At 39.0% G+C, this 26219-nt stretch overlaps 4 protein-coding genes across 9 annotated transcripts; 3 read left to right on the top strand and 1 right to left on the bottom strand.

Annotated features, from left to right (window-relative positions):
- Positions 1 to 1875: 1875 nt before the first annotated feature.
- On the bottom strand, positions 1876 to 8302 carry ppil6 (peptidylprolyl isomerase (cyclophilin)-like 6). 2 transcript variants are annotated; one of them, XM_085431964.1, is made up of 8 exons: positions 8168 to 8302; positions 7994 to 8089; positions 5245 to 5433; positions 3849 to 3911; positions 3535 to 3682; positions 3282 to 3341; positions 2211 to 2346; positions 1876 to 2110 (listed from the first exon to the last, which is right to left on the bottom strand). In XM_085431964.1, exons 1-8 carry the CDS (start codon positions 8243 to 8245, stop codon positions 1978 to 1980), a joined length of 903 nt encoding a protein of 300 aa, XP_085288090.1. In that variant the 5' UTR covers positions 8246 to 8302; the 3' UTR covers positions 1876 to 1977. The 2 variants fall into 2 exon arrangements, with proteins under 2 accessions (XP_085288090.1, XP_085288089.1); XM_085431963.1 differs by having other exon boundaries at positions 8219 to 8296.
- Positions 8303 to 8345: 43 nt separating this feature from the next.
- gen1 (GEN1 Holliday junction 5' flap endonuclease) lies at positions 8346 to 16961 on the top strand. Of its 2 annotated transcripts, XM_085431962.1 has the most exons (14): positions 8346 to 8835; positions 8922 to 9120; positions 9756 to 9932; positions 10076 to 10186; positions 10278 to 10351; positions 10447 to 10532; positions 10682 to 10832; positions 10915 to 10951; positions 11038 to 11118; positions 11200 to 11330; positions 11433 to 11494; positions 13364 to 13513; positions 13899 to 15193; positions 16225 to 16961. In XM_085431962.1, exons 1-13 carry the CDS (start codon positions 8675 to 8677, stop codon positions 15158 to 15160), a joined length of 2682 nt encoding a protein of 893 aa, XP_085288088.1. In that variant the 5' UTR covers positions 8346 to 8674; the 3' UTR covers positions 15161 to 15193; positions 16225 to 16961. The 2 variants fall into 2 exon arrangements, with proteins under 2 accessions (XP_085288088.1, XP_085288087.1); XM_085431961.1 differs by lacking the exon at positions 16225 to 16961 and having other exon boundaries at positions 13899 to 16127.
- A 50-nt stretch (positions 16962 to 17011) lies between these two features.
- msgn1 (mesogenin 1) lies at positions 17012 to 17905 on the top strand. Its single transcript, XM_085431965.1, has one exon. The coding sequence runs from the start codon at positions 17050 to 17052 to the stop codon at positions 17476 to 17478; it is 429 nt and encodes a 142-aa protein (XP_085288091.1). The 5' UTR covers positions 17012 to 17049; the 3' UTR covers positions 17479 to 17905.
- A 169-nt stretch (positions 17906 to 18074) lies between these two features.
- On the top strand, positions 18075 to 26103 carry LOC146692039 (uncharacterized). Of its 4 annotated transcripts, XM_085431957.1 has the most exons (7): positions 18076 to 18281; positions 18629 to 18784; positions 20250 to 20329; positions 20982 to 21131; positions 21364 to 21501; positions 21621 to 21746; positions 22233 to 23359. In XM_085431957.1, the coding sequence occupies exons 3-7, from the start codon at positions 20250 to 20252 to the stop codon at positions 22321 to 22323; spliced, it is 585 nt and encodes a 194-aa protein (XP_085288083.1). In that variant the 5' UTR covers positions 18076 to 18281; positions 18629 to 18784; the 3' UTR covers positions 22324 to 23359. The 4 variants fall into 4 exon arrangements, with proteins under 4 accessions (XP_085288086.1, XP_085288084.1, XP_085288083.1 ...); XM_085431960.1 differs by lacking the exons at positions 18629 to 18784; positions 22233 to 23359 and adding an exon at positions 24405 to 26103 and having other exon boundaries at positions 18075 to 18281; XM_085431958.1 differs by lacking the exon at positions 18629 to 18784 and having other exon boundaries at positions 18075 to 18152.
- The last annotated feature ends 116 nt before the right edge of the window (positions 26104 to 26219 follow it).

The following is a 26219-nucleotide window of genomic DNA, read 5'->3' as shown; positions in this document are numbered from 1 at the left end:
ACCTGCCACACAGAAGGCTCTATCACCACGAGATTTGAGATAAGTCTGTGGGATGGACAGCATTAATTTTGAGCTAGACCTCGTGGTTTTTCCTGGAGCATAAGCAGAGAGGAGCTCAGACAGGTAAGGAGGAGCTCAGGCATTAAGTGACTTAAAAACAAAAAGGAAAAGTTTAAATTGGATCCAGTAGGAGACAGGAAGCCAGTGTAAAGAAGCTAAAACTGGGGTTATATGCTCTCTCCGTTTGGTACCAGTTAGCAGGCGAGCAGCTGCATTTTGGACCATCTGAAGACGATGGATGGTGGCCTGGTCTAGACCATAATACAATGAATTGTAGTAATCCAATCTGCAAGTAAGGAAAAGGTGAATAACACGTTCAAAGACGTTAGCCGGGAGGTATGGCTTTACCTTGGCTAGCTGTCTTAACTGAAAGAAGCAGGACTGAACTACTGCACTCACCTGCTTATTCAATTTAAAAGGACCATCAATGTAGACACTGAGGTTTTTTACATGTGTTTTACAATAGGAGGAAAGGGGGCCCAGAGTGCTATCGATGTGATTAAAGTTGCCAAAAATGACAACTTCAGTTTTATTTTCATTTAGCTTTAAATAATTTAATGACAACCACTGTTTGACGTCATCAAGGCAGCGTAATAGGAGCTGAGGATGGTCTGACCCTGCTTTTAAAGGTAGATAAATCTGCAAATCATCAGCAAAACAGTGAAATGAGTCAAGATATACCATGTCATCAGTAGGTAATGCTGTATGAGGACCCCAAAAGCAAGCAATGATCAAAATAAAGAACCTCTGTTGGAGGTGCAAATGGAACAATCCAAAAAACAGATAAAAACAAAGTTCACTGGAACAGAGAAAAAAGCCTGGGAAGATATCAAGAAACAGCAGTAACAACACTAACCACAGTATGACAAAACAAACTGAGGGTATAAACACTCAAGAGGTTATGAGGGCAGAGTGGAGACACTTTTGGAATTACAGAGGAGTGACCTAAATCTAATAACGAGACATGGAGATGTAAACTAAAGGACACAACTAACAAAATAACACAGAAAGTAATGAAACAGGGATTCACTGAGGGAGACTAGACTATCCATGAGGAACAAAGGGGTAGTAGGGTAAAGTGAAAGCAGTACCATAACAGTAACTAGAACAAAAAGCTAAACTAAGTATCAAACTGAACATAGTTAAAGATCAAAATAACTTAAGACTCCAAAAAACAGAAAATGCTCGGTCAATGACCCAGGATCACTTCAATTTATGCCAAAAGTTAGGATTTACAAAAAGCATCTAATTAAAATTAATCAGAAAGAAATTAAATGAAATAAAGGAGGCCAATAGAATCTTAAAAAATGTTGCCATGTTAAAAGCTCAATATAATACAAAAAGGATCTCCAAAGGTAAAAATGCAGTGCTCGTGGTATGAGGAAGAAAAGCCATCCTCTGTCAGTCCTTGTAGAAAGTGATGAAGAGGATGGCTATTGAGAAGAATAGATAAACTGTACTTCTCATACTTTAATTGTATGCCATTTTCCCAACTTCCTTTAAGCATAAGTAAAAGCTCATTTGTTTTTTTGCCATTACGCTGCTCTCTCTGTCCAGTAGACGTATTTGGGTTTTTAGTGAAGATCCCTCTCACAGTAAAAGTTTCTGTACACATCAATAAAAAAGCAAATTTCACAGGTTTTACTTGTATAGAAGATGAACTAAGAAGACGAATAAATATTACAATAAAAGCCCTATAACAAGTTTATCAACTTTACATCTGTCAAACGTGCACATAGCGGATGGTGTCTAATTCATCAAAAAGAATGAAACAGCTTATTGACTTAAAAATGCAGTTTAAAAAAAAAATCTAAATGCAAATGTGAAGCTTTTATTTAACAAAAAAGGAAAAGAAAACATGCATACCACGTTTATTTTACTGATTCAAAAACTGAGGAAAAAATGCTTAAAAATGTATCAATGATTAAAGCTTATGAGCTCTGGTTTAAGCACTCCACAGGCTGTAATTCTACACTCATACTTGGGTCTTTCATTGCAAGTTGAAGCTTCTTCTAACCTCCTCAGGACATCGAGACCCTCAACGACTTGACTGCAAAAGAGAAGAAAAGAGATTTAACTTCCCTTTTGAAGCTACGTGAGAGCTGTGGGAATTAAAAAGATGTCTTTCAGCTAAAATCAGATACACCAACCCAAAGGCAACATAGGTCTTATCCATCCATGGCGTTGGCTGTAGGGTGATGTAGAACTGGGATCCATTGCTGTGGGCACCTTTATTAGCCATTCCCAGGATGCCGCGCTTAGTGTGTGAAATGACAAAATTCTCATCTAAAAGAGGGGCAGGCACGTGCAAGTTCAGGTGAACATTTATAGAGGAAGCACAAGTAAATCAATGATGGCTTCTTCTTTTTCTTCTTCTTTTTCTTTAAGGATCACTTCAGTGGATCACACGCTATCGCCTAAATATCTGACACCATTCATGTGGAAAGTTATTTGTAAATATAGTAGATGTTAAAGTGCAGCCATCCCTTTGAAATATAGAACTTTAGCTTTTTGTTTAATATCTTCTGTCGTCCATGAACCTCCTCCTCTTTTCCTCCTGCCTGGCAGCTCCATATTCAACATTCTTTGTCCAGTATATCCACTATCCCTTCTCTGCACAAGTCCAAACCATCTCAGCCTTGCCTCTCTAACTTTGTCTCCAAACTGTTCAACCTGAGCTCTCCCTCTAATATACTCATTTTTAATCATCTCCCTTCTGGTCACTCCTAGTGCAAATTTTAATATCTTCAACTCTGCCACCTCCTGCTCGGCCTCTTGTCTGTTAGTGGCATTGTCTCCAAACAATGCATCATAGCAGCTCTCACTACCATCTCCTACACATTCTCTTTCACTCTCGCTGCTCTCCTTCTGTCACAAACACCCCCGACATTCGTCTCCACCCACTCTACCCTGCCAGCACTGTCTTCTTCACCTCTCTTGTTGCTTTGAATGGTTAACCCCAGGCAATTAAACCTATTCACCTTCACTACCTCTGCTCCTTACATATCCATTTTCCACCCATTTCTCTCTCATTAACACACATGTTCTGTCTCGCTTCTACAGACTTTCATTCCTAGTTTGTGCAGTGCGTACCTCCACCTCTCCAGTCTCTCTTCCACTCACTCCCTACTCTCCCTACATATCACAATGTTGTCTATGGACATCATAGTCCAATAGTGTAGTTATATAGTATGTTCTAAACATAACGCTGTAGAGCATACCTTCAAACATTAGCCCGTAGATTGACTCGCCTCCATTTCCTTTCCTCTCTGGAGAAATATCTGCGAAATTTATAGGTACAGCCACAACTGTACTGCTGACTTTAATGAATACATTTAATGAATCCATTAAAACTATCTAAACAATTTATCAACATATTTATGAGAGTGTTTAATATATCACAGATCGTGAAATTTTCTGTATCTATATTTAAGTATGATGTCACATTATATTGATGTTTTTATACATGTGTACCTCCACCCTGCACCCATCCATTGGGCACAATCCGATGAAACAGAGAGCCTTTATAGCAGAGTGGGAAGCCACTCTGTGACAGTCCTTGCTCTCCTGTGCACAGACCCTCAAAGTTCTTGGATGTCTTTGGACAAATATCTGAGAAGAGCTGAGCAGAGCAGAGGAAACATGATATCTGATCACATCTGTAATGATCAAATATTTTCTTATCCGGGAGTTCAATGTTTAGACTGACTGTTTTAAAAGATCATTTGAAAAGTAGCAGGATGCAAATGAGTTTGGATCCTATGCCTTATGTGTCAAAGTTGGCTCACCTCAAACATTAACCTCCCCGCAGCTTCTCCCGCAATCTCAACATCCATGAAGACAAACTGATGCTACAGTGAAAGAGCATAGGCATGTTGAATATTTTATATAGTGAGAGGTGGACTCAAATGCACAATGCAAAATATCTGGAAAGGCATGGAGTTACACCAGACATGAGCAGTACTGCCAGAGATAAAGCGTGTAATCCAAGCAGGTTAAAGTAGCTGACTAAACTCAAGAGACCCAAGGAAAGAAACAGTGAAAAAGAAAGACATAAGCTTAGAACACTGAAAGAAGAATACGAGACTATTTATACACCTCGAGCACTTTTCCCCCCCAAACATGATGTTGTCATCAAATACATTTTTCAACAATAAAGTTTTAATATTGAGTGTGTGCTCCCTTTGGTTATTTTGATTAGGTATAAAATGTGCTGCATCCCAACATTTTTCGAAAGAATCTTACATGAATTGGTTTTCAAATCATATTCACGACTTTAAACAGTCATCAGAAAGATACACTTAATAAGCCACTTTTTTTTTTACTACTGTATTTGGAATCAAAGAGCAAATCAGCACCGTATATTTAGTAAATAAACTGTCTATATCAGGGCTGTCAAACACAAGGCCTGGGGGCCAGAAATGGCCTGGCAAAGACTCCAATCTGGCACACTGGAGAGCTTAGGAAACATGAAGGAGGGTGTAAATTCTGTATTTTTGTATTTTTTTACAGCTTTTCCTACTGATAAATACCTCTCCCATGAACATAGAACACGAAATGAAATAAATGACACTAAAATTCAGCTTTTCAACTATGTACAAGAGAAATTTCTGTTTTTAGCAGAAAAAAATTTATTTTACAGAATTTTTACAGAGGTTCTGTAAAATAATAAAAATATTTTAATATTTGAATGTTTAATAGAATATTTAAATATGGTAAAATGAATTTGAATTTGAGGGCGGCACGGTGGTTAGCACTGTTGCCGCACAGCAAGAAGGTCCTGGGTTCAATTCCAACATCAGGCCGGGGTCTTTCTGTGTGGAGTTTGCATGTTCTCCCCATGTCTGCGTGGGTTCCCTCCGGGTACTCCGGCTTCCTCCCACTGTCCAAAGACATGCAGTTTGTGGGGATAGGTTAATTGGATAATCCAAATTGCCACTAGGTGTGAATGTGAGTGTGAATGGTTGTCTGTCCTTGTGTGTTAGCCCTGTGACAGACTGGCGACCTGTCCAGGGTGTACCCCGCCTCTCGCCCTATGACAGCTGGGATTGGCTCCAGCACCCCCCGCGACCCTGAAAAGGATAAGCGGTAGCGAATGGATGGATGGAAAATGAATTTGACTTCTCTGGTCAACATATTTTTACCTATAATGGATATTTAAGTGACAGTGTTTGCGTGACTTGCCCCAGTTTTCTGGAGGTGTTCGATGTAGTACTCCTCAGCAAGAGTCGTGTAGAAAGCTTGCGGCTGGGTGAAAGTGAAACCCCACTGATTCTTGGCCCAGCTGGCGAGATCCTTTTCATCACCGAGGAGACGGCCGTTCAGAAAGCACATCAGGCTACTGGAGTACTGCCACACTTCACCACGCAGCTCCTTGAATCACAAGTTTGGAACAACAATGAGCGTGCTGTGATTCAGCGTTCCAGAATAGCTGTAATGTCATAAATCACAGCAGTATTTTACTGTGTAGGTTTAGAGCATCAAGAACCCCCAGAAACCTGCTGTCGTCCACACGTTCACCTCCACTATTTATAACACCATCACTCATTTCAGATGATGCCATCGAACAACAACTAAAATTCTATATTTCAAAGGAAAGGCTGCATTTTAACTTCCGCTACATTTACAAATAACTTTTCCACATTAATTAATTATGTCAGTGTCACATTTGTCCATACAATATATTTCTATCTGACAGCAGTCGGGTTGAGTTAACCCCTTACTAAATATTATCATCCTTCTTCAGACTGTAAGAGGCTTAGCACCTGGTACTATGCCTATACTGAGCTCAAATTAGAAAATAGTGATGATGCTTCAAGTATTTGGATGTCCGGTCGAGATGTCCGACAGCAGATATGGAGACCTGTAAAAACACAGTTTTCCAGGCAGGATTAGACTGATATTTTATATGCAGCTTCACATTTATAAGACACAAATATCCTTAAAAGCAGTCTAAAATAGGTCATGTGTTTTTCCTCAGGTATGACCCCAAGTAACATATTCAAATGACCTTTTTTAGAAAGAGCGGATTTCTGTTAATATTATATATAATATTGTGATAGTGCTCTCTCTCTCTCTCTCTCTGTCTCTCTCTCGTATTTTCCTGATAACAACAATAATACTGAAATAATGTTTCATGGTCCTGGGTATTTCAGTTTTTTTGAGTTTTGGGATGTTTTGAGTTTTCTGCGAGCTCATGTTTTTTTGATTTTGTAATTTGATGTCCTTTGTCCTTTCAGTGCTTGCTCCCCTGTGTTTCCAGTCTGTGTTCCTCATTCAGTCACATAATCTTTAGTTATCATCTTTTGTGATCCAATTCTGTCTCCCCAGTTTGTCGTGTCTCCATGTTTCTTTATTGCTGCGTCATGTCTTAATCCTGATTTCATCCATTCATCCATCCATTCCCTTCTGCTTATTCTTTTCAGGGTCACTGGAGCCTAATCCAGCTGTCATAGGGCGAGAGGCAGGGTACACCCTGGACAGGTCGCCAGTCTGTCACAGGGTTAATCTTGACTTGTGTATGTTATTTACTCTTTTATTTTTGATAGTAGATAACGTTTATGTGTCAAACTTTGTCTACCAGAGAGTGAAACCTGACATGATGTATTGCAGCCAAGGTATTTACACTTGATGTAAATGAGGACCTAGTGCAACTATAGTAATGTCTTTTGGCTTTCATATGAATGGCTTAAGATTACGAATGTTTAAGGTTCTGCATATGTTAGCAAGGTGTGTTATTGCATTGTAGGCTTCATGATTATCCAAAATTAATTTTCACTTCAGGTCAGTTGGGATAAGTGATTAATAGAGGGAATTTTAGAAGAGAAACTATTCCACCATATAATCCTCTAATATGTTTATATGGAACAGCTGACTTGTACAACGTGCAAAAGAACACAAAACATTATTTAACATAAGATCACAAGTTTCTCCATAACCTCGGACCTCCATCTCTCTCTGACCTTCTGCACATTGCCACTCATTCACACTTGGAGTTACTCCTCGCCCGACCACTCTGGGCATTAGAGCTTTCCGCCAAGTGGCCCCTTGCTCTCTCCCGCACCACATTCACAACATTGAGTCGTTCCCTATCTCTAAAGCCAGCCTTAAAACACATCTTTTGAAGCTTAGCTATTCTGTTTCATTTTAATTTTAAGATAAGATAAGCTAGAACTTTATTAATCCCTCGGGTGGGTTCCTCTGGGAAATTCGATTTCCAAAAAGCACAGCACCGACAGAAGTTACAGAATATTATATATATATATATATATACAGAGACAGATATAAATAAAATATACGAAGGGGATAAATAGAATAAATAGGAATAAAAATAAAATAAAAATACAAGTGAATTGCACATTTTATTATGCTTTGAGTTTTAATTCTATGATTTCTTTCTAACTGCTTTATTTTATCCATACTGTGATTTTCGTATTTAATTGCTTGTAAAGTGTCTTTAAGTATTTCTAAAGCTCTCCATAAATACAATGCGTTGTTGTTATTATTATTGAATCCTCAGTATGAGGACTGAGTGAAGATGTCCAAGAATTTGATCTTTGAGCTCATTCTTCTTTCAGCTGCTCCTTTTAGGATTTTGCCACAGCACCTCATCTGCTTGCATTTCAGATCACATACATAGAACTTGCCGACAGTGGGAAAGAAAAGCACCATTGCAACAGGAAGAAACCTCTGGCAGGATCAGGCTTAAGGAGCCAAGAAATGTTTGGTTGCTCAAGACAAATATAACCTCAAAGATTATGCATCTAGAACGCCTAGTGTTACTTTCTTTTTAATTTTTTAAAATTAATTTCAGTGTTTGGTTTAGCATCTTATTATCATTATCATTATTATTATTATCAGGGAAAGTATTTATCAAGGGGCAGGTTTAAGTTTTAACCAGTTTTTACAAAGCAAAAAATATTTTGTTACATACCTTCTTCTTGTCGCAGAGATACCCGTGCCACTCAAATTCAAAAAGTGGCCTAATTTCTGGATCCAGAAACGCCGTAGGAAACTGCAGTTTTAGTCCCTGTTGAGCAGAGTGGACAAATACGGGTGAAAGGTCAAAAGGTTAGGTGAAATTAAACCGGAGAAAGCGTTAGTTTACCTCGGCGATGCTTTTAGCAACGTGGAAACCGCAGTCTTTAAACACACCCACAATTTCAATGAGTATTTTTGAGTCCATGGTTGAAAAGAGAGCGACAGTAAACGGTGCCTCGTATCCATAGCAACGAGGATTTGAAGGCGCTTTAATATGACGTCTTATTTAGCCCGCCGGGTTTCGACCGACTCTGTGGACTGTTTCCTTCATTGCTACTTTGTCCTTCATAATTTATTGTTTATTTAAAGCTAAATTAATCTGTTAATAAATATAACGACTATCACCTTGTAGATGAAATGTAAAGCTCTCATTCACTTTGTTTTCAGAGCAAAGCCAATTAATGCAGAAACAAGGCAGTGTTAGTACGTAGACCTTTAACAAAATGGGACGCGGCCCAATGGCGCCACAGTTCGAAAACTCCGACTTGCTGTACAGTTTTTGTTGTTGTAACATTGGGGGTTTTAAAATACATTTCTCCGTTTTTAATTGTTTAAAATCCAATTGTGTGTAAATATGGGCGTTCAGGATTTGTGGTCTATCGTGGAGCCGGTTCGTGAGTCGGTGCCTCTGTACAGTTTGAGTGGAAAGACGCTGGCAGTCGACCTGAGTTTGTGGGTGTGCGAAGCCCAGCACGTCCAAGCAATGATGGGGAGAGTCACGAAGCCCCATCTGAGGTAATGTCCCCATAATAAACTCATCGCGCTGTTGCTTCCAAGTAACTATAAATTTAAAAGCTTTTCTTACTCCACGCTGTGTCCAGGAATTTATTTTTCAGGGTATCGTCCCTCACACTGATGGGGGTGAAACTCGTGTTTGTTATGGAAGGAGAGGCTCCAAAAATTAAAGCAGAAACCATGAACAAGAGGACAGAAACAAGATATGGAGGCTTCAAGAAGAGCACTGCTCCGAAGTTTGCAACAGGCACCAGCAGGGGGCGCTTTAAAGCCGTGCTGAGAGAGGTAGGTCTGTAATCTCCTGCTCAAAAGAAAACTTCTGTGGTTATCTCTGCCCACTTTTCAGCTTGCTACGACGGCATTTTTTTTTAAGACGGTACAATTTAGATGAAAAAGCAAGATCTGTCAAGTTTAGAGAAAAATGTAAAATGATAAATATAAAAACAATGATGAGAAACCACCATTTTACTAGAAAAAAATGGTCAAACTTAGAGAAAACCATATAAATTCCATAAAAGAAGAAAATAAAAAAATGTCAAAGAAATTTTTAAATTTGGAGGAACAACATGAAGTTATAAGGACAAAAATAGCAAACTGGCAAGAATTAAGGTCAGATTTAGAAGTTTTGAGAAAAAAGTTAGATTTTTGAGAAATAAAGAAAAAACAACAATAAACATGTACAGAAACATTTTTATATTACACCTATAGGAAATAACTGGCAAATTTACTTGAAAATATGAAAGTCTATTTGAAAATTTTATGACAAATTGTGTTTTTTTTTTGTCAGGCAACAATATTTTTATTTACCTTTTCATGGTTAAGTTGTAAATAAAAATCAAATATTTGAACTCCTGGGATAAATTTCTCATTTGTAATTGTTACCTCCAGTGGCCTTACATCTCTTTGTACTCCCTCTGTAGTGTGCAGAGATGTTGGACTACCTGGGTGTACCTTGGGTGACAGCTGCTGGAGAGGCTGAGGCCATGTGTGCCTACCTGGACTCACAGGGCCTGGTGGACGGCTGCATCACTAACGATGGAGACGCTTTCTTGTATGGAGCCCGTACTGTGTACAGGAACTTCAACATGAACAGTAAAGTATGTCTGTGGAAGTTAATCTTAAGAAAAACCTCTTTGGAGTAATAAGATGCAGTTACTTGTGTAAATACGCTACAGATGGTTTGGAAATCCTGCAGCCTTGAAGCTATCATTCACTGACCTACGTGTATTTTATACTGCAGGACCCTCAGGTGGACTGTTACCAGACTTCTCGAGTGCAAACAGACTTAAATCTGTCCAGAGAGAATCTTGTCGGTCTGGCCATTCTCCTTGGCTGTGATTATATTCCCAAGGTAGTGAAGACACCTTAATCTGAAATTGGCTAAAGGAAAATCTGTAGTATCAATGCTTTTTGTTTACTGAATGCTTTCCTGTTTCCATAAGGGCATACCAGGTGTTGGCAAAGAGCAGGCTCTGAGGCTCATTCAGACGCTGAAAGGACAAACACTCCTACAGAGGTAGAAAACACAAACACCCGTGAATGTAGCTAAGCAGTTTCTCTCTGAGTAGCCCGAGTTAAAAGTTGTGTTCGTGTTCTTTCTGATAACTACAGGTTCATCCAGTGGAATGAAGAGACCACAGAAGTGTTTGAAGGAGGTGTAAAGAAGGTTCCTCACTGCAACTTGTGTCGACATCCTGGTGAGTGGTGCCCTGCTTTGAACTCTGACCTCCACTCCTGATCCTGTGGCTATTTTAAAGCCTTTTAAACTGTCACGTCAAAACATGCAAGTATGTGAGAGATTTCAGCATCTGAGACCCCTTACTGACTGTTATTCTTTCGTTATCAGGATCAGCTAAGACTCACGAGTCCCGCGGATGTGTGCTCTGCGGCAGTAATCGCTTCTGTCAGCCTCAGGATTTCGATTACCAGTGTCCGTGTGACTGGCACCGCTACGAACAGACTCGCCAGGCCTTGTCTTTTGAGGCAAACATCAGGAGGTGAATGGCAATTCAGAATGTCAAAGCTGATTTTCTGCTATTTAATAACTATTTAACTAAACAGACAAGTTCTTATTTGCAGGAAAACACTGGCGAGTCAGCATTTTCCTTTCACTGAGGTACATTTTGATCTTTCTTTTTTATTTTTTATTATAACTTGACAAATAATTGGAGTAATTTTTAATGCTTAAACCATGTCTTGCAGATCATTCGTGAGTTTCTGGTTTCCAAAGATAAGCCTGTGTCACATTTTAAGAGGAGGAAGCCGAATATGCTGCTGATCCAGGTTAATGGGTTTGTAAATTATTAAGTGTAAGGTCATCTGTTCGGCGGGCTGTGTGTAAACATTTACGTTTTGTGTCTTTAGAAATTCGCCTATGATAAGATGGAGTGGCCGAAGCACTACACCAGCGAAAAGGTGCTAGTGTTGATGACCTACGCTGAGCTGATGAACCGAAAATATGGAACAGACATGTCCTGCCAAGTTGAGCCCATCCGGTAGTGTTACAGTTTTTAATGTCAGATAAGTTATCACTTTTATGATATTGTTATTATAACAGCTTTACATCCTTAACTTTCAACCTTTTTTTCATGCTAAAGAATATTTAAACCAAGAGTGAGGAATGGCGTTGCTTGCTTTGAAGTCATCTGGAGAACACCAGGTCAGTTTAAATCCCATGATGGGGAAAAAAGTATAATTTACTCACAGCATACAATAGAAGGGGAAGAAAAGTGACACTCAAGAATAAAAAGCTGATTTGAGTGACAGGAGTACTGTGTTTAGTGGAGGTTGGGGTGTAGGGTGCTCGTCACCGAGTCGTCTGTTAGTGACTGGCTGTGAGGTGGGGTTCAGAGGTGACAGATCAGTCACAACAGGCACTAGGTGCTAAAGTGGCTTCCTCCTCTGAGCTGGGAAATCTGTCATATTAAAGCCCCCTTAACTAACAAGCCCGTCTGATGTGAGTGGCCTCAGAAAATCTCAGCTAACTTAGATTGTTCTACATCAGAGGAAGGTGTTTTTATGCACGGGCCTCCTGACAGGCAGTTTCATGGCTGGGTAAGGCCCGTCCCGACAAATTAAGCAAATAAAGGATCTGGAGTGTATTCCAAGTGTTCAACGTGTATTTTTTAGCTTTTCACTGCAACTCTCAATATGAGCCACAAAAGAGATGCCAGTGTAAGTGAAGGAAGCCAACTGCTCCTTCCTCACAAGGGGTTGCCACACCAGGGAGCTCCAAATGTTTAATGTGACAGAGGTTTTTATCCCAGATAAAGCCATCATTAGACTAAAACAAAACAAACTAAAAGATCTCAGCAAAATAAACCTATTAGAGAGTTTGCAAAATATTTAGGCATGGCCAAATCTAAAATCTGGTGCAGTCTTAAAAATAATTAGTGAACTGATCAGCTCAGCAACACCAAAAGGACTGCAAGACCACAGAAGACAGCTAAAGTACATCATGACAGACTCATTTCCATGGCTAAGAAAAACAACTCCAAAACATGGTCTACAATCAAGAGGCACCTTCATGAATGGATATAGAGGGATCATTAACAACGTGCAACCCACTAGTTACACTCAAGAACAAGAGGGCCAAATTAGACATTAGACATAAAACCAAGATTAACTTGTACCAGGATTACGAGAAGAGAAAGAGAAAATGGCTAAGTATCCAAAGTACATCAGATCATCTGTCAAGCATGGTGGAGGTAATGTTATGACATGGGCTTGTATGGCTGCCGGTGTAACTAATTTACAAATGTTTATTGATGATGTGACTGCTGATAGATGTAGGATTTGGCCAAATGCTGCAAAGTGGATCAGACAGTGCTTCACAATTCAAATCGATAATGACCCAAAGCATAGTGCAAAAGCAACCCAAAAGGTTGGTGAACAATAGGCAAAGAAATTGGATATTCAGACGGTGCCTAGCAGAGCATCTCAAGGGAGGAAACAGCCATTCATTGACTGCAAAGGATTTTACCAAAGTATTCAAAACAATCATCATTTAAATGATAAATTTGTTCAGTTAATTTTGAACTTCTGAAAACAGGGAACTGTGCATAAAAGCGGCTGACACTACAGGATTTTTGTACAGCCTCTTGAATTTAAGCTGAAAGTCGTCTCTACAATCACATCTTGATTGTTTGATTTAAAACAATGTGGTGGCGTACGTAAGCAAAACTACAAAAACTGTCATAACTACTTTTTTTTTTTCAGCTAACTGTATCATCATCTGATAATTTTGTCATGGTTTAAAATAAGTAAATAATATGTAAATAAGTTGCATATTAATCTAAAAATAGCTTAATTTCACAAGGACATTGTCTCTCAAAATTTCTACTTCCTGGTGCTTTAATAACAAGAACAAAAGTGCTGAGAACTGCAATGATCAGTGAACAGGACATTAATGGACATTTAGATATTTGAATTTATTACTCACTTTTTAAGGCAAAAAATATGAAAAGTTTGAGGAGTTTAAATACTTCAGTGTGAGAAGTTGGAGCTGATGTTGATGTCTGTTCTGCAGAACATTTTGTGTTTCCTGAGGATCGGCCTGCAGAGGAACAGCGTGAGGTGAGGACGGTGGAGGAGGAGTCTCTGTTTCGTGTGGCCTACCCTGAGCTGGTGGAGACCTACCTCAGACACAAAGCTCTGGCTGAAGAGAACAAGACAAAGAGTAAGACAGAGATTTATGATATCCACTTTAAATGCACAAAGTCCATTTTAGCTATGTGCTTTACATCATTAAAGCACATGTCTCTGCTATGACAAGGCCATCCCGATCAAGGACACTTGCATCTTAAACTTGCGTCTCAACACTGTTTATTAAAGCAGCTGGGACACATACAAATGTAGCTGGTTCACAGCAGAGGCCTTGATTCAGCAATCTCATAGGCTCTGTTTTCATTTTATACAAACTGAGCTTTGAACACACAAATCATCACTGCTATCTAGATTTAATTCCTAGTTTGCAGGAAAACTAGGCACAGACACTGAAAAAGTATTAGGATTAACAGGAAACTAATTCAGATAATCTTCTGATAACGTGTCTTCTTTTACAGAAAAGAAGCCAAAAAGTAAAAAGGAGAAGCCCTCGGATGGTTTATCAGACCTCTTGGCTCAGATGACTCTTCAGAGTTCCTCTTCATCGAATTCTATGACTCAACAGCCAAAGCTGCTCCCTACGTTGGCAAGCACAGATGAACCAGAGGTTGTGATTTTGGACACACCGGTGAACCATAAGCAGAATGAAAGAGGAAAAGATGATCGTTCCAGCCTGAGTGATTGCCCCAATACTCCTCTGTCTCGTGCTGACTCTGAGCCAGTTGCTTCACCTTCTGTCTCTGCTGTAATTGAAGCGCTACACCTGAGTGATATCGACTGGGATGCTTTGTCCTTCACATCCTCTCCATCCCAACAAGCAGCTACCAGCCACTCCACTGGTCCAGAGCTAAATAAAACCACAGACAGTGAAACAGAGAGTCAAAAAACGGAGCAGAAAATCTCACCTGATGTCAAACCAGTAGACTCCAGATCTGCTCCAGAGCTCTGTTACTCAGAGTGTCCTCTAAGGGAGCGGGTGCTCATGAAGAATACAGCCAAAATCGTGAATCAGGTATGCAATGATGCAGTCAAGTCAAAACCCAGTGGACACATTTCCAGTGGGGTTAGCAAAGAATCTGCTGTTAAGAAAAATGAAGCACGTGCAGAAAAAACCCAGATAGAAAAGCCAGGTGCCCCGGCTCAAAGTAAAGCCAAAGACACATTTAACAACTCCAAAAAGCCGCCACACAAATATAAATTTGTCAGGACAGCTATTCAGTCATTAGTTGTCCCACCACAGAGGTGCCACTCTAACCCAGGTACAAGTGACAAGAAGGACGAGAGCATGCCACAGACCACCAAAAAGAGTGTGTGTATGAGCGTTCGTTCATCCAGTGAGGACAGCGACGTGGAGAACCAGAAGTGTGGACCTCAAAGACGGACAAAAACAAAACCTAAACACAAACTCAAAGGCAGCTTTGTTTCAGACTTCCCTCTGAAACCAGTTGCTTCACACGCAGCGACCCAAGCAACTGCAAAACCCGCTCGGAGCCTTCATTTAGCAAGACAAAAACCTCAGAGCAAACATTTTGAAAATAACAGCACACCTGTATCAACTGAAAACAACTGCCAGGATGTCTCAGCAGCTGATGTGGGTGCCAACATGTTCCTTCCCACTCCAGCCTCACCCATCACCGTGTCAGAGAGCGACGACTCTGTAATTTGTAGTGAGAGTCCGCTGCCACTGGCAGAGAGACTGAGGCTGAAATTTCAGAAGTAATCAGTGTGGTTACACGACAAAGGACAAAAACATGTAAGCTGTTGCTCTTTTAACACTGAAAGTTTACTCTGGACTTTGGAAACACTTGTAACATAAGCTCAAATATTAGATATGGAAGCTTGTGTTTTTTTTGTTGCCACTAAAAAAAAATCCAAAAACCTTTTACAGTATATAAGTCAAGATTTCAGGTTATCTCAAAATTTCAAATTAATAATGGGATATTTCAAGTTATTTTCTTCTACGTTTGAGTCAGGAAGTTGAAATTTTGAGATAGTAATCCAAATTTTTGACTTTCCAGTGGCAGAAACAAGCTTCCATAATAAATGTAAAACCACACTCAGCAGAAACTTTTTCTGTCACTAAAAAAAAAAAATTTTTTCCCATCCATAATCCAAAAATTTGTGATAATAACCTGAAATTTTAAGATAGTAATCCCCAAATTTCTGGATATTTTCTCAAAATTCCAACATAACAACTTGAAATTTCATGTTATTTTCTCAGATGTTTGATACAGTAAGGTCAAATTTTGAGATAATAACCAGAAATTTTAATGAATTAAAAACACTCAACAGAATATGACTTAAGTATGGAAGCTTGTTTCCGCCATTGGAAAAAAACCAAAAAAAAAAAACCAAACCCCACATTGTTTTCATCCTTAAGTCAGTTACTGGTTATTATTTCAAAGTTTCACCTTACTAACTCAAACCTCTGAGAAAATGACTCAATATTGAGCATATTAATTATTAATATTAAAAATGTCTGCTTTTCATTGTCTCACAATTATGATTCTAATATCTTTGAGTTACATTTTCAGTCTTTTAATGTTTTATATACGAACCTGTTAACCAAGAAACGTAAATAGATTTTGCCATAAGCTTACTGTGAATGAAGCTTTCTCTAAAACAGAGGAGACCACTGTGCACAAATAAAGTTTAACATATTTAATACTAATGAAAAATGAGGTTTAATTTTAATGCACCAGAAGGAGGTTTTGGATATGCAGAGTGTTAAATACTCACTGATGGCACCACATGTGCTCATTTTCTCCCACCGCTGTTTGACAGAGCTGCAGGGAGGAGACCCTGCAGCTGACAGGAGGCATGGAGGAGGCTGAGCCATTGGATTTTTACAACCCACCAGAGTTGGTCCCCTTGATCCTGAGTGAGGCCTCACACCTTTTCAGACATGAAAGGTCTGGCAGGAGCTTGGTGACAGCTGCATCCTCTGCCCAAATAACAACTCTGTCCTATAACACTGGCTCTTTAATCTTATTTGTTTTATATTATTATTAGAACAAAAGCTTAGGACATAAAATATTAGTTTTTCATGTCCAGTTGGTGTGGTAAAGTAGAGTTAGTGGGATTTGTACACATTTAAAGGAGGTTGAAGTACAAGGACAGTCACTTTTAGGAATTTCCAGACAGGATAAAGAGTTTGGCTCTGCAAGTTTATCTTTTTCCAAAGTTCTGGTCTTTATTTATTTATGTTAACGTCCACGCTGAAGACACAAGCAGGCTTGCTTTGCCTGAGAAGCGTGAAGATCCCAGGTGAAGCAGCATCCTTCATTAGACAAATCACATCAAACTGATAATTGTCGTCAGGGAGACTTTAAAGTGTAAAGGAATCTAATTATTTTTCTTTCTATCACATTATCCCTCTATTTAGCCTTATTCACACCCCAGTGATAGACTAACGAACCATGTCCTCCGGGAAGGTCGCATTTTGGCACTTGCGAGTTTCTTTGAACTTTTGTCGCTACAGCTGTGAACCTTTAAACCTCCGGAGATCAGCTTCTGTATAAAACCACTTTGGCCAAATCACTTTCACACACTCTCCCTGCCGAAACCCTGAATGCCATCCGTCGCTGCTTGGTCGCCTGGATATCCAACATGAACCTGGATGTGGTTACAGCTGAAATATTGTCTGAGTGGAAGTGCCATGAGAGCGCCTTTGGAGAAAACCAAGAGTCACCTCAGCCCACTTCACCTGAGTCACAGAGAGAGTCAGTGTGCTCTTCACCGGAGATGTGCTACTCCAGCCAGCATCGGGAGATCAAAGACTTCACCTTCACGAGCCGAGAAGTGACTGCACCACCGGCGCAAAGGCAAGGCAAGCCAAAGATGTCCACCAAAAGACGCATGAAGGCCAGCGAGCGGGAGAAGATGCGGATGAGGAGCCTCGCAGAGGCTTTGCACCAGCTTCGGGACTACCTGCCGCCGGACTACAGCAAAAGAGGGCAGCCCCTGACCAAGATACAGACGCTCAAATACACCATTGAATACATCAACAAGCTTGCAGACCTCCTGAGTCGCACGTAAATGCACTGAAAATGGACCGTATTTGGACATTTCGTTTAGTTTCCTTATCTGTTTAATACTCATTTTAATACTTTCCTCTTATTTCTTTTAACAGTTATAATGTACATATTGTTTACTTTACTTGCACTTGCCAGATATTTTCTGTATATGAGGCATACTTTTGTTGGAATTATGAACTCAGTGTTTATGTTGACATAATTTGGAGAAGAGTCGTCGTACTTGATTCATACTTTTACCCTCCTGTTTTTATATTTTTTAGAATTTAAGAGAATTGGTAACGTTTTGCTGTGTGAATTTTGTATTTTTCTCAAATACTAAAACAGGTCGATTTGTATTCTGCTAAATGTTCTGCATTCATCGGCTGTTTTAATCCAAATGAGTTCTACAGTCATGCTTTTCCCCTCAATCTTCAATAAACGTGTGTAATGTGTTGAACGTGTGGCCCGTTTAATTACTGAACCGCTTTCAAGGCTGGAGACCATTGGAAGTACGTTAGCCGAGTCAACCAATCAGAATCCCAGAAAGCGAACCTTGGCCTAAATGACGGTACCAATGAACCAATCAAGTTTAAACATTTATTCCTTGTGGGCGTGACTTTGAAAGCGAGCGTCTCTTCACAAAGAAATCCCAACCTGGGATGTCTGTTTAAGCCGCCATTTCAAAGCCCATCGAAGGTACGAGAGTTGCTAGAAATTTTGTATATATCTATATTTTTTATTTTTCTATTTTTTTCTTTTTTTTTTAAGGAATCACAAAAACCGTATCATTTTTTTAATCTACCTCACCGGCGTCACCGATTTGAAGTAAGTCATTCCAGAAGCGTAAAAAAAAATCTACAGAAACGCCCCTTTCTTGGATGACTAACGTTTTACTTAATCCCACGCTTGTCACTGAAGTTTATTCTGTTTATATTTTCAATTAGGAAAATATCATTAAATGTGTCTTTGAAATTTGTTTATATTAGACTGTTCTTTAAAAAATTTGCAACATAGCGTAATTCTGTCATACCTGCCCTGGAAGTTCCAGGAATTAGACGGGGCCCTTTATCGCTTTACGTGTATATTTTAGCCGGCTGGGCTCACTATTTGCTACTATTCATGAGGGGTATTAAGAAGTATTATTAGAGGCTCGAACTGTATTTGTCGCACAGGTCGTCCCCAACCCCCTCTGCCGCTGCTGCTAGCTTGATATTTAAAAGCTCACACAACCTCAGCCGCCTCCTAGGATCGGGATAAAATTGTTTCCATGACGCTCGACGTGCCTTTGGCTTTGCAGGCTTTCTGTCTTCAAAATATCACTGTAAAATGTACGTATGAACGAGTGTGCTTCATGCCATGTTCATAGCCATTAAACATTTTAAGTGTGTGGCTCAGCCATTGGACCTGTTACATACAAATCTCTCTATATAATAAATTATAAGCAGAACAGTGTACTTTCCGTCTACATCCTGGCTTAAATGGATGTTTAGGTGGGTGTAGAATGAGCGACTCATCCCTCATTATTGCAAAATGAGGATAATAAACTAATGGAAATAACTCTCGGGAGATTTAGCTGTAGACTTTATTAGGCATAAAATTATTCAGTGATCAAATTTATTGCATTGACTAAAAGTGGGTGTGACAAAATAAAGTTAAGAGAAAGGGTAATAATATTAACTAGACTTAAAGAAAAATGTAAAAATATGTTCCGTTTTGTTTTTATTATGTAAGACTAATGAAGTAAAAAATACAGGTAAATTAAACGGGACATGTCCTCGGTGTTAGTCTTTGTCAGTGTGGTTAAGTTTTATCCACCCAGCAAGCATGAGGAGGTTTTGGTGCACATCTTTATTATAGAATTTCTGTGTAACAAGATTGCCTTTGTATCATAGTAAATTCTGATCTCTTCTGATGTATTCTGATCTTTTTGATAGCCCCCACCCTCCTCCAAAAATAAAAATAACACAGGACTGTAATTACTCCTGTTTGGAGGTTTTGAGCCTATTGTTTATAACCCGGGGTTGGTAGTGGTTAACTAATCTTAAGGTAATGCGTTAGAGCTTTTAGCTTTCAGCAGGCTGATTCTTTAGAATGAGAAAACATGAGCAGATGTCTTGTTGAAATATATTTAAGCTATTAAAGTCCAGGATATAAAAATGTATGACGTGATTTAATTTTTAAGAGAGCTGAAGAGGTGCCATATGAGTATTTAATCAGCCTGTTAATAAAACGCAATTACACAAACTTGCCAGGCAATTACACACAGACTCAAAACTGGAACAGAGCAATCCAAAGGAAGGATAGGCGAGTAAATCCTGCCTGTATTTGTGCTGATTCAGCAGCACACAAACACGAGGAAAGTGGAGAGTAATCATTTAAAAGTGAAACAGAATACCAGGGAGCCTGACTGCGTTATATCACTTCATATATATACAGTTATCTTCTAGTGCTTTATTGTTCTGTTTTATTAGTCTTGAAGAAATAAATTGATTAAAGGCATTTCCTGTGTAATTTATGCAGACAACATACAAATTAGTGCAAAAAAATCACCAGAATGCAGAAAATGAAGTGCCTCTCAGTATATTAGAATACAAATCAAAGACATTGCAGTGCAGTTTCCAGCATTACATAATAAACACTTAAAAAATAGTATGTTTGAACGCAGCTCTTCTGTTCATGATGGTGTTCATTGTCTATATCTATATCATTATGTTTTGTACAGGTACAAGTATGAATCTAGTGCTTATTACTGCTGATCTTCTGCACATAACTATTGACTTGGGATTGTTTCAGATGGACACGGACACAGAAGAGAGAGTCACAGAAACTTCCATGGATGACTCAGAGAAACATGTAATCCAACTCAAATCCAGGTCTGTCCTGCTGTCTGTTACAGTCTTCTGTTTCATTTGTGTACACATGCCGGTTATTCGAGTTTAGGTCTTTTTTTTTCCTGCTTCATCTTTCAGATATGTCTATAGGAAACTGTCATGGCAAGGTCATGCTATTAATAGCTTACTGTTTTGTCCTATAGTGGCAGTAACTGAGAGAGGTCGTACTGTGTCACAGATATAATCTGTAAAAGCTTAACTTTTTTTAGCCTGGTGTTAAATGATTGTTATAGATTTCACAGTAAATCTTCAACCTGGACTCTGTTGTAAATTTTAATGGATGCATACGTGTTTTTCTTGTTCTTTGATCTCCAGCAGATTTTTAATTTCACCACAGCAAGTCACAGTAATTAATGTAGTAGTTTTCTACTAATACTTAATCAGGTCCTGCAGATTTCCTTTATAATGATTTAAAGATGCATCTCTTCACACCCATATCTATTTATGTAGTCTAAATGCCTTACTATTTGACAACATGACAATTCTTGTGGTTTTATGCAAGATTAGATATAAAAAATTTAAAGTGCGTCAGTGTTTTTTTTTTATTTTATTTTATTTTTTTTGTTACAGCTTAACAAGACTGAACCTGAACTAGAAGGACAGTGTCAGTTTTCCCTTTGTTATTTTCCTTCAGGGGTCGTGGGGCCAAAGGCCGTGGGCGAGGGGGGCGTATGAGTAGAGGTGGCATGCGTGGTGGGCGGGGCATGATGAAAGGCTTTGGGCCACCAGGACCTGGAAGGGGTCGAGTAAAGGATGGAGCCATGAATGGATTTGGGCCCATGAGGTACTTTTATTGATGTCTGACACACGCACAGTGTTGATATTCTGTAATATGTAAGTTTTATAACTTGGTTAGTTTCTAAACACATATTTTCAGTTGGTAAACATAAAAAGGAAATGCTTATAGACAGCCACTACTGAGTATTTCTGTATTTAGATGCATTTTACATACTTAACTTTTGATCCATTACATGTGTCAATTTAGATAAATTATGCTGCACCTTCTTCCCTTGCAGAGGAATGGGGAGGATGCGTCCTTACCCTGACCTCAGAGGTCCTCGAGGTAGGGCTGGACCTATGGGCATGGGCCCTCCTCTTCCCCCTCCCCCACCTCCTCCTATGCACCTCAGAGGCCCCTTTCCACCCATGCCCAGGTAAACGCCTCATTCAGGCACATAACATGCACAGACACCCACAAAGCGCATAGCTAGAGCTGACCTGTCACTTTCAAATGTCTTATTCCTTACTGCCTGAAAATGTTCTTCCTCTACAGGCATGGACCCCCTCCACCCCCTCCTCCAGGTCATCCTGGTTTCAGAGGGCGTCCGCCACACCCTCGAGGCCGTGGCATGCCACCCCCTGGACCTCCGCGCCCCTTCCGTCCGCGAGGCCCACGAGGGTAAGCGGTGTTTTAATATTCATATCATGCTTAAGCTTAAAATGTCACAAATCTCTGTGCTTTGTGTGCACGGTAACCAGATTGTTAAATTTAGAGAATCTGAGAGTTTTTCTTTGAGATCTGAGATGCAGCAAAAGCACAGAGGTTTGTGACACTAATGCACAGTCTTTTCTGTCCCTTTCTCTTCAGCCTGCTTATAGTTAAATTCTTTTCAATTTTTTGATAGCTCTGTGTCAAAAAGAAGCATTTTTGCTTTAATAGTTTTCTACTGTAGCAAATGTAAAGTGAAGTTATTTTTTTAAGCTAAACTCTTAAATAGTGCATGAAACATGAAGCTGTATTTTTGCAAGTTCAAAGGTGCAGAGCAGAGGGGATCTCAGTTCCCCCGCCTTAAACTAGAGTCGTTCAGATGGCTGCTCTTATCAGAGTGTGCCCCCTATTGGCCAAAGCCAAGAATCCAATGTGTGATTTTATCCTTTTACACAGCTACCACAATGGACCGGTCTCTCCTCCGCCTCACCCCCCACCTGGCAGAGGCCAGAGGTGGCCAGGCCCCCCTGGTGGCCGACGCTTTTAATACAGCCTGCTCTAAAAACTATAACTAAGCAGCTGTTAATGTAGAAGAGGCCCTGTAGTCGTGCAGTGAATGAAATGCCCCCGAATGATGTGTTTATAAAAAAAAATAAAAGTCTGAGTTATCTTTTGAGTATCTCAAGAAATACTCTGTGCCGACATGTTTGGTTGTTGGTATTGTCCACTGGCAAAGAGAAAAATGTGAAAATGACTAAAGGGCAACTGAGGACGAATTAAAAACGATTTATAACCGAATAATGTAAAGGGATTCCCAAGTTCTGTTACCTATAAATACTGTTCGTATTTTAACAGAAGTTGTTAAAACGAGTTTGTTCTCCAAAATTAAATGTTCTGTGTTTCTTGTTACAGTCGCCCTGTGAGCCTTTTTCCTGACCCCTAATGAATAAAGGTTAACAAATGGGGTGACACTGTATTTCTGAAGGTGGGGGTAGAGGGGAAAATTTTAAAAGGGAGGGGAAGGAGTGCACAGCAGCCCTCAAACACTACTGTTTATTAGTTTGGTCCACCTTGGACCTCCCTAATCTTTCCTCATGCTACATGGATATGGTTATGTATTCATAACCTCACTAAACAGTGCACTAATTATTGTTTGACACGTTTTACAAGTCTTTATCCAGCTTGTCGAGTATTAATGAGTATTTAATTTCATATTATATATCTTTTAATGTGCAGGTATTTTAAGTTATGAGTATTGCTGTTTGGAACATTCATGTTTGTCTCCAGCGATCTATTGTGTGATGACAAAAAAGCATTATAAATGAATAGCATACTGATATATAGATATATATATATATATACACACACACATATATACCAGGTTTCTTATTAGAGCAAATTCCATTCATATTTGCTCCAGTTAATTATAAGAAGTTACTCTTTACTGTGTTTTTTTTTAAGTGTTACTATTTTATATTCATTGTAATTAACATAACTTGTGAAACTGTGAATGTGTTTTGAGAACCGTCAAGAGATAGACGTGAAAGAACAAAATAATAAAACAACAAAAAAAATAAACTCAACTTCTTCTTTTTTTATTTGTTCACAAACAAGTCTGAGAGTTGTTATTACCGACTACAACGTCTCTGTGAAACAGTATGAACTGCATTGTAAGTGTGAGCTTACATTTATTTATGTGATACTTTAAAGTGAACATTTGATTCGTGTAATTAATAGTTTTGCTTTAGTTTTTACTATCTGGAGGACCAGGAAATCTTGATGTTCACTTTAGATCTCACTGAATTCTGTAGACTGAGGGCTTCAATTAATTTATGGCTTAAAAAATGTAAAACTAAACAATGAATTGTACTTATAGTAAAGGTTTACGGCCTTGTAGCTACCAGTGTAAAATTGATTGGAGGACACGGAGCCGCTCCACATACAAGACATCTCTCAGTTTAAAATGAGTGGTAGCATGTCTAAAAGGAGGACATCATCTGAACAGACACTCTGATATGACCAAGAATTATAACTTATTTATTCTGTTTCTAAAAGATGCTGACCCCGTTTCAAAGGGGACAGCTGGCTCGGAAAACCTTCTAGAGTTTGTTTTGTTTTTTTCAGTCAAATCTATTTATCTTATCTCCTGTACTCTTGTATAATTTCAAATCTAATTGCTTGCATGCATGAAATAGTTCCACCTTTTTATATTTAATAAAAATAATAATAACAATAGATGTGGGTTTACAATGTGCACACATTTGCTCAAATTGGGATATAATGACTTAAGAGGGTCTTCGGTTTTACAGTTTATCCGTAGTGTGGTGATTAAGGCCAGCTGAATTTTTAAAGCTAAAAGCAAAGGTGCAACCATCTGAAGAAAATAATTTTTTCTAGATAAACAAGGACTTTATTCTGTGAACCACACGTTGCTTGAATATAGGTACACGTGCAAGGAGAGGTGATAAGTAAATAGCCACAGCCAGGTGTTGCATCCTGCCCCCTTTCTCTTCCTGTCTTTTTCCATTTCTTCAACACTTTTGACTACATTTTGCTACATCAGCCTCTGAAGTCCCAGTTTCTCCCTTTAGTTGATTATAACAGACTAACTGTTGTTGTCTCCTGAAGGGGGGGGGGCACACAGTACAGTTAACCTCCCGGGCCCCAAGGAACCCAGGCCCTCCCTCACATCTCTCCCCTCCTTCACCAGCGGCGTGACACCTGAGGTTCGGCACATCACTTGAAAAGGTGAGCCTCCTCTTGTGTCTTAATCCCTAAACCCCTTCCTCTCCAAAACAAGGAGATTCTCTCTTTCAGGACCTCAAGGTGGAGCAACGTCAGAGTCATACTGGGGAGTGGTGAGATTTTAGAGGATTTGTGGGTTTGGAGGTGCATCTGTACCGTGATGGGGAAAATGGCATGCTTGATATATAGCGCGTAGTCTTCTACTCAGGAAATCGAGATGTTTCATTTAACTACTTCCAGGCTAATGTGGATGGTGCATTCTAGCTCACTTCCACACCTTATTGGACACGTGAAGCCCCTGTTAGCTGTAACGGTAACATTCGTGCTGATATCACAGGTTAGACTATGTACTGAGAAGCGATGGAACGACCCACAGATTAACAATGCTTTGGTTCAGGAGGCCAGTAGACATTTTACACTCTTCAGTGTTCAGCACAACATTTTTCCCCCTGCTGGGTCACAGAGGAAGGCTGTCAGACTTTTTATCTTTTTGACCAACAAAAAGCCATTTTAGTTCATTTATAGTTGGAATATAATTTATAGAATTTATCAGTGGTTTATATTATAACAAATTCTAAAGTGGTAGAATTAAAGATCTATTTTTTTTTTATCTGCACACAGCACTTTAATTTAGCTTCTTGGTAATTTAGCTACAACAGATAATTTATCAGACCACCTATCATTAAAAACAAAATTAATTTTTTTTTTTTAGAAATTTGTCAAAAACTTATTTCAAACTAAAAATTATATTATTTATATAACAGTGTTTTTATACCCAAATTTCAGCCACATTTTCACACAGGATTTATAAGAAGTCAGAAATTAAATAAAATAATTTAATTAAACAAATTATAGTTCAGCATTTAAAATATGATTTTGATGATTATCCAGTAGAGAAACAGAGATTTTGGTAACTATCAACACTGTTAATTTAGGACAGCTGTGGTGGTGAAAAAACTTTAAGCACTGTTGTTGTGTAAACTGAACCAGTGGTAGCTGGAGGATGCTACATTTACAGATTTACAGGACTTTCTCACCACTGTTGCATCACTTTCTAAGTCACTATCATCCACTGTTTACATTTAAGGGACTATATTTCAAGAAACATTCAGTGATTAGAGCCATTAGAAGCAGTATAAGCTACTGGCAATCATACTTAAGTATTTAGACTTCTTTTTTTTTTAAACAGCATACAAAAATGGTTTCAGGAAGGTATAGATGCAATAGTTCGATTAGCTGAAATTCATCTAGGATTTGATAAAGCCTGTCTGAACCTACTTGAGTGCTTGCTAAATGATTGAGATTCCTGTGAGGCCAGGTTTTAACAGACAGGATAGATTTCAAAATGAAAAGGCCAACAAAACTAGCAAGCAAAAAAGATCCCTCCAGTGAACTTGAATTAGTTGACACTTAACTCCTCTACAACATAAAGAAACGATTAAACACCTCCACTTTGTCCTTTTGAAGGTAACCATACGATGAATACACGTAAAATAAAATGAGGTGCCAATCATCAGAATGACTATGCTGTATACGCTGTTTTGTGATTTGATGTATACTGTTTTAATCAATAAATGTACAAAGCAAAGGTCTCGTGTGTGCTGGTCTTGTATCTGCACGTATACATACAGTTCATCCCGATATCACTGCAGCTCGTCAAACAAAAACTTTTGACTTATTTGAAACAGTCCCAGATAA

The sequence above is a fragment of the Copadichromis virginalis genome, linkage group LG15 (genome assembly GCF_057382275.1).
Source record: "Copadichromis virginalis isolate Kocher_CV1m ecotype Utaka linkage group LG15, C_Virginalis_male_GT1.1, whole genome shotgun sequence".
Taxonomy (NCBI): Eukaryota; Metazoa; Chordata; class Actinopteri; order Cichliformes; family Cichlidae; genus Copadichromis; species Copadichromis virginalis.
The sequence above is the reverse complement of the archived record's forward strand: the minus strand, read 5'-3'. Positions and strand labels throughout refer to the sequence as shown.

Coding starts and splice junctions, on each gene's coding strand:
- ppil6 (XM_085431964.1), bottom strand. CDS start 8,245: ATGGACTCAAAAATACTCATTGAAATTGTGGGTGTGTTTAAAGACTGC. Junction 3,342..3,534: donor TGGATGGGTGCAGGGTGGAG/GTACACATGTAT, acceptor TAAATTTCGCAG/ATATTTCTCCAGAGAGGAAA. Junction 2,111..2,210: donor AAGACCTATGTTGCCTTTGG/GTTGGTGTATCT, acceptor TCTCTTTTGCAG/TCAAGTCGTTGAGGGTCTCG.
- gen1 (XM_085431962.1), top strand. CDS start 8,675: ATGGGCGTTCAGGATTTGTGGTCTATCGTGGAGCCGGTTCGTGAGTCG. Junction 10,533..10,681: donor CAACTTGTGTCGACATCCTG/GTGAGTGGTGCC, acceptor TTTCGTTATCAG/GATCAGCTAAGACTCACGAG. Junction 10,952..11,037: donor AGCATTTTCCTTTCACTGAG/GTACATTTTGAT, acceptor CATGTCTTGCAG/ATCATTCGTGAGTTTCTGGT.
- msgn1 (XM_085431965.1), top strand. CDS start 17,050: ATGAACCTGGATGTGGTTACAGCTGAAATATTGTCTGAGTGGAAGTGC.
- LOC146692039 (XM_085431958.1), top strand. CDS start 20,250: ATGGACACGGACACAGAAGAGAGAGTCACAGAAACTTCCATGGATGAC. Junction 20,330..20,981: donor GTAATCCAACTCAAATCCAG/GTCTGTCCTGCT, acceptor ATTTTCCTTCAG/GGGTCGTGGGGCCAAAGGCC. Junction 21,132..21,363: donor AATGGATTTGGGCCCATGAG/GTACTTTTATTG, acceptor CTTCCCTTGCAG/AGGAATGGGGAGGATGCGTC.